Source organism: Silene latifolia, chromosome 7 (genome assembly GCF_048544455.1).
Source record: "Silene latifolia isolate original U9 population chromosome 7, ASM4854445v1, whole genome shotgun sequence".
NCBI lineage: Eukaryota > Viridiplantae > Streptophyta > Magnoliopsida > Caryophyllales > Caryophyllaceae > Silene > Silene latifolia.
The window spans coordinates 49990269-49999088 of record NC_133532.1 but is presented as its reverse complement, the minus strand read 5'-3'; the positions used below and the strand labels follow the sequence as shown (position 1 = coordinate 49999088).

Sequence of the window (8820 nt, the reverse complement as noted above, 5' to 3'; positions counted from 1 at the left end):
TGTGAGTTGCTTCTACTTCGAGCTTGTACTGGTATTTCTAAGCTCTATTTTTCCCTTCGTACTTGCTCCCCTAGTGTTTTTGGGTCCGTCCATCTTCCTTTTGATGCTGCTCTTCGTTCCAGCTTGGAACGTATCGTCACCGCGTCTGGCCCGGGTTTTGGGGATAGGCAGTGGCGCCTTGCTACTTTCCCTTTTCATCTTGATGGTCTTGGTGTCTATGCGGCGGGGGATGTTTTACATTATGCTTTTATTGCGTCCGTTTGCGGTCTGGCGATTTTGCGAGGCTAAGCTCTTCGGACCCTCTGGTATTGTAGCTGCTGGTCCTGCTTTTGATGATGCCGCGAGAGGTTTTACTGCAACTTCAGGCTCTGGTATCTTAGGTAACCCTAGTGAAATTGCTGCCCCCAAACTTATGAAGAAATTGGCAGACATTTGTTTTGCGACGGTTGCTGCTCCCTCAGGGTCTGTTTTCTCTTTGACACCTCGCCAGCTTGCTTTGTGGCAGTCTCAGCAGGGTTCCCATTCCTCTGATTGGTTGCGTGCGGTTCCTATCTCAGGGTTGGGTCAGACTATGAACGGGAGGACGTACCGTAGTGTGCTTGGGTATCGTCTGGGTGTTCCGTTATTCACGGTCTCTAGGCCCTGTCTAGCTTGTTCTCGGGATTTTGCTGATGATGTTTTTTGGGACCACGTTGTTTCTTGTACTGGTACTGTGGTCATTAAACATCGGCATAACCTCGTCCGTGACACTCTTTTCGACATGTGCTATAGATCTGGTATTTCTGCGGGAAAGGAGGTTGATGTTGGTTTGGTTGACGGGCATGGGGGTTCTCTTCATCCTGCGGATTTGCTACTTTATTCTTGGGACAGGGGGCGTGATGTGTGCGTTGACTTGACCGGGTCTTCTCCTTTGACTCGGATCGGGATGACGAATTTTGTGCTGGCCGGGTTGCGCTGATGTCTTTGCTCGCGGAAGTGTGCTAAGTATGGGGATTTGTGCGCGGCAGCGGGTTATGGTTTCCTTCCATTCTCTTTCTTATCACTTGGGGAGTTGGGTTCGGATGCTGTTGCCTTGCTCAAGCGGATCCAGAAATTCTCGATATCTCAGGATGCGGGGGCTCGGGTGGCCGCTTACATTTTTACTAGACTTAGCTTCGCTGTTGCTAAGGGTGTGGGAGCCCAGCTTGTTTCTCGGCTCCCCACCAATTTCATGTAAACTTTTGTTTTTCTTTTAATGAAAGTTGCGCGCATCCTTATAATAATAATAATAATAATAACAACAACAACAACAACAACAACAACAACAACAACAACAACAACAACAATAATAATAATAATAATAATAATAAACGCGCGCTTCTCTTAGAGTTTCGCGGAAAACAAAAAATAAGACAGTACATTTGAGCAATATCAAGCGTACGTAACAAAATCAAACCACACGAAACAAAATCAATCGATTTCATCATTAATCCTTTCTTAATTTGTAAATTTTTGCTTTTCGACATCAAATTTAGTGATCTAAAATCGGTTATTCATCATCAATTGTTGTGTTCGAAGCGCAAATCAAAGTCAATTTGTTCAAACTTTTGCATTCATCAGCTATTCATTTATTTCAAGATCAAAACGTTGTAAGGAAAATCGGAATTGATTTCGTCATTCATCTGGAATTATTGTTTTCTACAGTCAATATTGAGGTATGTTCATTCAATGTTATTTAATTCCTTTCTGAATCGTTGTTGAATTAATTTTATGATGATGTTAAAGTTGAATTTAATCAAATTCAACTTAATTTCGGATTTGATTAAATTTAGTTAACTAAATTTAATGTCCAGAACAACAAAAACATTAATTTTATAATGAAAAGTGTTAAATTAGGGTTTATAGTTTGTTTGTTTGATTTTAGGAGAATTATAAATGCAAATTTACTTTGTGATGAGAAAAAATGTAAAAATAATGAGAAAGGAAAAGTATGCAATTTGAAGTAACTGTAAAGTAATTTTGCATGTAAAAATAATGTGTTATGTTGTACTGTACACGTTTCATAAGGAAATGTCCAATCAGTCTTAGTGAAATGTGCATTATATATAATAAGGATGTGCATGTAATTATTACCTTTTGCAAGTGGTCTTGCAACTGTTCACAATAAGTCACAATAAGTCAAATGACGGTTTGTAACTTTCTTATGTGGTGAAAAGACACAACTATTCACATTAATTTGAATATTACTTCTAAATGTACAATATATTAATTATAAAAAAAACATGTTCCATCAAATAAATTGTCCACTATCTATATTCATAATTTGCATTTTCTGATAATTAGGTGCAACTGAAATATCATTAAGCACTGTTTGGAAAATGTACATTATATTATATTTAAAGGTACATTAAATTATTTAAAAAAGAACATGGAACATTATTTGGAAAATAAATGTGCTTTCAGTTTAATTCAAATGTCCATTATGTATTTTTATAGTGTGCATATACTGTTTTATGCAAGAGATTTAAGTAACATAGATAACTTCACCCAATTTATTAATTACCATGATTATGTTTGTGGCAGTTGAAAAGACACAACTGTTCACAGAATTTAATCTCTTATACTCAATTAATCCACTATATAAACCCAAGAGTACACAACCACTTTTCCATCCTACCTTCATTTCTAAAACCTTTTCCAATAACCAAAACTTTTAATCTCTTCAGAAAACTACTTAATTTTCTTTAAAAAAAACAATGTCTTACTCAAAATGCACAATAGTTCCCTACAAGAATGTTGCTCAGAAACAAAATTTCGTGGAGCATTATTGGCAATGGAAAGTAAGCCAGTTTTCTTCAAACTGGTTTGATGGAGAAGACATTCCTGTGGAGATGGATGTACCATCACACAGTCGTCCTTTACATCTTTTCCTTACTACTCAGGCATTGCTCCGGATTTTTTTTGAGCGACTTGGGAGGGAAGAAATGAAAAACATGGCCATGGTGTGCAAGGGCTGGTCAAAGTGGTTCCTTATAGGGACCGAGCCAAAGGTAATTGATATGGATTATTACCGAAACGCGGTCCGGGGAAATGAAAATGGTATAATCACTGTCACAAAGGATTATCGGGTCCTTGAAAGATACTGCCTTTGCAGGACTATGTCTAGTCGTGAAGAAATAATTAGACATCATAAACAACAAGCACGACAATTTAAAAAACAAAGACAAGAATATGAAATTGAGGAGCAGTCTGGTGATGAGGGTTATTATGACTTCGACTGTTAGATTAGCTTAGAAATATATTAAGTTAGTTTTCTAGTTTATTGTTATTTTGTATTATCTTGTGTTTTTTTTTCATTATAAGCCTAAGCCTTAGTAGGCTTTATGCTTTTGAAAGCCTTAAATGGCTTTTGTCAATATTTTTCTAATATTAATGAAATAGTATTATGTCTATTTGTTTGTTTACTGTCATTAGCATTCAATACATTTTATATATGCTATATCAAAATGGACAACAATATTTCCTATGAATATTACCAGTAAAATAAATGTTCCTTTAAAGGCATGATAATGGACATTGGCAGGAATACATTATATATGAACCTTTATTTGTACGAAATAAATTTCCAATCTTTGTAGAGCATATTAGAATTGGATTACTGCATTATTGATGCAATAATATTCAATATACTTACTTAACTACTGTTGAAGCAGACAATGAGTACAAGTGATGCAACTACGTCTTCTTCTACAAATAACAGCTTTAAAACACCGAGAACAAGAATTGAAACATTAAATGCACTCCAAAGACATTCCATTCTCATCCGGAGGAAAAGAAACCTAAAGTAGGACAAGTATTCGAAACGCTAGAATTAGCAGAGTTATTCTACAAAGAATATTGTACAATCTGTGGGTTTACGCCAAGACTTGCAACAACAAAAAGGATTAAAGGCAATGAGTTACCAAACAGTTTTGCATTAAGGAATGTTGTTTGCAATAGGCAAGGTGTAAAAGAAAGTAGGAAAAGGAAGAGGACTGATACTGATACTGATACTGCTGACAATGATGCACAATCTGATGTGACAGAAATAAGCCGTGTGAGGCTGATTACAAGAATTGACTGTCGTGCGTTAGTGCAGTTTAAATACCAAGAAAATGGAACTTATATTGTTACCAGATTCGATGAAGCCCATAACCATCCACTTGCTTCGCCTGAATCTACAATATTCATGAAAGGAAACCGAAAAATGACAGAGGTACATAAGCAATTTGTCACAAAGGTAAAGGTGCTAAAACTAGGTGGTGTGAAAGCCTATAGAGTTTTGAAGGATCTGTGTGGAGGTTACGACAACATTAGTGCTACTGAGGTTGATTTCAAAAACTTTGTCAGGGACATAAAAACCTACATTGGTAATTTTGATGCGTAAATGTTTGTTGAAAATATTATTGGGAGAAAAGACACATGCAGTTCATTTTACTTTGATTTTATAGTAGATGAAAACAAGTGCCTGGCTGGAGTGTTTTGGGCAGATCCGATCTGCATAAAGAACTACATGTTGTTCGGTGAGGTGTTATCAGCAGATGCTACATATGAAACAAACAAGTACGATATGGTGTTTGTGCCTTTCACAGGAGTTGATCACCACAAAAGGTGCATAACCTTTGGAGCTAGGTTGATAGGTGATGAAAGTATTGAGTGTTACACATGGCTGTTCAAGACATTTTTGGAAGCAATGGGCGGGTGCCAGCCGAGAATTATAATTACTGATGAGGACAAATCAATGAAGTCGGTAGTCCCGGAAGTGTTTAAAGAGTCAACACACAGACTGTGCATGTGGCAAATAATGAAGAAACTAAGAGAAAAAGTCAGTTATCAACTGTTTCAAGATGAGGATTTTAAGACCAGGCTCAATAGGTGTGTTTGGAACAACCAACTTAAGCCTGATGAATTCGATGAACAATGGGGGAAGATAATGACTGATTATCAACTTGTAGAACACGAGTGCTTTTCAGATTTGTACGATCTCAGGGAACAGTGGATCCCTGCCTATTTTAAAGATGTTTCCATGTCTGGCTTGATGAGGGTTACTTCTAGGTCTGAGAGTGAAACAGTTTCTTTGACAGGTTCCTCACACCTCATTTGACCCTTGTTGAGTTTTGGGTGTGCTATGAGAGTGCCTTGGAAGCACAAAGGCACAAGCTGTCCAAGTTGAACAGTGACAATAAACTCTCTGAAATCCCACGAAAAACAAAGTCAAACCTTGAAGTCCATGCTTCTAAAATGTACTAGCACAACATTTTCAAAGACTTCCAAACAGAATTGGTTGCAGCTTTGTCTGATTGCCGTTTTAAAGATGTGGAGAAGATTGATGAGACAAAAATATATATTCTAACAGACTTGCAGATGCCAAATAAGTCATGGAACGTATCATATTCACCAGATAACATGGAGATTACTTGTTCATGTTCTATGTTTTAGAGAATGGGCTTGTTGTGCAGGCACTGCCTTTGGATTCTACACAACCAAGATTTTCAGAAAATACCAGAACAGTACATAATGCAAAGATGGACAAAAGCTGCAATGAGTAAGCCTGTCTTTGATAAAAATGGCAAACTGATAGATGTCTCTCAAAAGTTTTCTGACCGGAAAAGTTTTAGTACTGAGATGTGGCAAGAGGTTTATTCTTGTGTCAGCGTAGCTGAGTGTGATGATAACGACATGAAGCTTTTGATTGAAAAACTGAGAGATATTAGATTGGATATGATTAGTAACAGAAGAGTTCCAGCAAAGAAGAAAGACAAGATGAAATAAATAGAAAAGTATGTGGGCTGCAAAATACCTGAGATGTTGGTGATTCATATTCCGAAAAAGTCTAAAAACAAGGATAGGACCAAGGGCAAGAGAATTGAATCACAAATGTTAAAAGCCCTAAAGAAGAGAGGAAAAGAGAAGAGGTACTGTAAAACATGTGGCTGCCAAGGACACAACTCTAGGACTTACAAAGAAACAAACCATCTGACAGGTATGTATAATTTGGTTTCTTGTTAAAGCATATTACATTAATGTTAAATAATTATTAAATTATACAAGTATAGCGCATAGTGTTTACCTTCCAAAATCATCACTCTTATATGGAGGCACATAAGCTCTTTGTGCAATGAACATTATGGTTGTTCTGAAGGCACAGATGAGAATTTCAGCAATGTATATTTGGTTAACATTAAATCTATATCAATTTAGTTGTTCATTTTGGCCATTTTCTCCTTATAAAAACTAATATTTAATTTACATTTTGTTCCATATTCACCAAATACTACCATGAAGATGACGACGATGAAGGAGATGAATCTGATGATGTGGAGGACGATGATGAAGAAGATGAATCTGATAATGAAGTGGAAGGTGCAAATTTTTTATTCAAGGATAGACATCCATTATATACACTACGAGAACATTCTTAAAGGCTTGTATGTACAATTCGATTTTACTGCCAAAGTACATTACTCTTATAGGGAAAGTATATTACATTTGTATTAAAGGATAATTATTGTTGTTCTGCAAGGAACATTCTTAAAGGCTTGTATGTACAATTCGATTTCACTGCCAAATTACATTACTCTTATAGGGAAAGTATATTACATTTGTATTAAAGGATCATTATTGTTGTTCTGCAAGGAACATTCTTAAAGGCTTGTATATACAATTCGATTTCAGTGCCAAAGTACATTACTCTTATTGCCAAAGTATATTACATTTGTATTAAAGGATCATTATTGTTGTTCTGCAGGGACATCATCAACTTGATTGGAATTGTTTTCCCAGAGTACAATAATTTTAAGGCGTTTTGCACAATAAACATTATTGTTGTTCTGCAAGAACATAATAAACTTTATTGAAATTTGTTTTCGGAATATTACACTCTCTTGAAATAAATTTTTTTCAAACTTCAGGTTGTTCGACTCGCAGCTTCCTCAATATATGTTACATTACTCACACACATGTCACAAACGAAACTAAAAAAGTTTTTACGACTTCAATTCAGCATCTTCCTCAACTTCATCGTTGTATTCTTCCCATGGCAGTGGGTTTGAACGGAAATCCATTGCCTTCTTTAGTACAGCATCAAAACATACATTGCCTTCTGTTGAAATCATATATGAAATGTATTTCTTCCGCAGAATCAATAGGGGAGCATCCTAGGAAAGTAAAGAAAACATGGGGTTAGAACATGTACAAATGTGTACTGAATTATGTATTAAAAATAATTATATTACTTCTAAAACTCACATCGTCGTTTTTAAGCCCACAGGTCCAATTTAGATTACCCTTAAATGTCTCCATATGTCTCATAACATAAACACCACAATCAGTCTTGTTAGTGTTGTTTCTCCACTTCATCTTTGCAAGAATAGGCTGCAGTTTTTTGATGCAATCAACTTTTACCTTTGAAACACCGATGTCTTTCAAGTATTCTGCTAGAACATTACGCTGGCGGAGAAGGGGGGGAATAAAACATTAGGACACTAATAATTATGAGCTACAATATCACAAAAATAAGAAAATTAAGACAGACACAAAATTTTTGGGGAAGGTACACTCTATGTAAAGTCACTGTACATTCACAATAATGAATAGGAACAGCATGTAGTGCTGTTAAGCAAAAGAGAGCATAAAATCTTACAAAAGACCGTGGTCTATCGTGGAAAAATTCTTCTGGTTTTCCGTCACGATGCACATTATCAATGATGATGAACTTATACTTGTTGCTGTCAATGACTAGTAAATGGTAATGCCTTTTATATATAATCGGGAAGAAGAATCGTAGATTTTAAAAGATTTAATTAGGCAACAAGCAAATTAAATATAACATGCAGAAAGAGTGTATATTGTCGATGCTAACCAAATCAATTCTATCTGGGTTAACCGAGAATTGGATAAACTCTTCATTCATTATATCCTTAATCACCATAAAATTTTCAACAGTGTCCAATTCTCCTTGAAGCATCATCTGTATGCAAGACAAGTAAAGTTTCTGATGTTAATCAAGGGAAAAAACATTACAAAATTTACTTGTTGAAATAAGTTTATATAAATATTTGACTTACACACACAGCTGTGGTGAAAAAAAATCGATATGGCTCTGAAGAGTTTCTTCTATATTCCTTGGCATTCAAAAGTTTTGCCCAACAATCGATCACATCACTCGTTAAATACTTAGATTGTCGTAGCGTTGCCATTTCAATACGCCGAAGAGAAATTTCACCTACATGCACAAGAAGTTCCTTGGTTCAGGACTACCAGTGTTAATTCAAAACAGGATACAGAACATTTTAAATTTAAATATTGTACATTAGTAGAGATATATATATATATATATATATATATATATATATATATATATATATATATATATATATATATATATATATACCTAGCTAAATCGGTATGTTTTCCTCTACTATACGACACATAATCAGCAATGCAATTCTGAAAGTCAGTAAGAGGAGTAATAATGCATGTATCTGTGCTTAGTAAATTACGATTTGCAAGGATGCTCAGAGACTCTGGTTGACTTCTTTCATGTTCATGAACATTTTCATTGTTGATGACTTTGCCCTTGGTAGTGTCAGACTTTGTCAGCAGGACTATGCTCATTTGTACTCTTGTCTTTTATCCTAGGTATGTCGTTTGTATTACTCACATCTCATCATCTTTGTCATTGTTCTCACAAGCATCATAACCATCTGGTATATTCCCTTCTGTACAACCTACCTCCATTGTTCTCTTCTTAACCCTAACAGTCTCATTGTTGTCAGGGACACCAATATCATCGGTACTCTT

At 35.7% G+C, this 8820-nt stretch overlaps 2 protein-coding genes across 2 annotated transcripts; both read left to right on the top strand.

The window, feature by feature from the left end:
- The first annotated feature begins 2972 nt into the window (after positions 1-2972).
- LOC141590064 (protein FAR1-RELATED SEQUENCE 5-like) lies at positions 2973-4405 on the top strand. The gene is made up of 2 exons (XM_074410679.1): positions 2973-3029; positions 3788-4405. The coding sequence occupies exons 1-2, from the start codon at positions 2973-2975 to the stop codon at positions 4403-4405; spliced, it is 675 nt and encodes a 224-aa protein (XP_074266780.1).
- Positions 4406-5790, top strand: LOC141590063 (protein FAR1-RELATED SEQUENCE 5-like). Its single transcript, XM_074410678.1, has 2 exons — positions 4406-5073; positions 5478-5790. Exons 1-2 carry the CDS (start codon positions 4406-4408, stop codon positions 5788-5790), a joined length of 981 nt encoding a protein of 326 aa, XP_074266779.1.
- The last annotated feature ends 3030 nt before the right edge of the window (positions 5791-8820 follow it).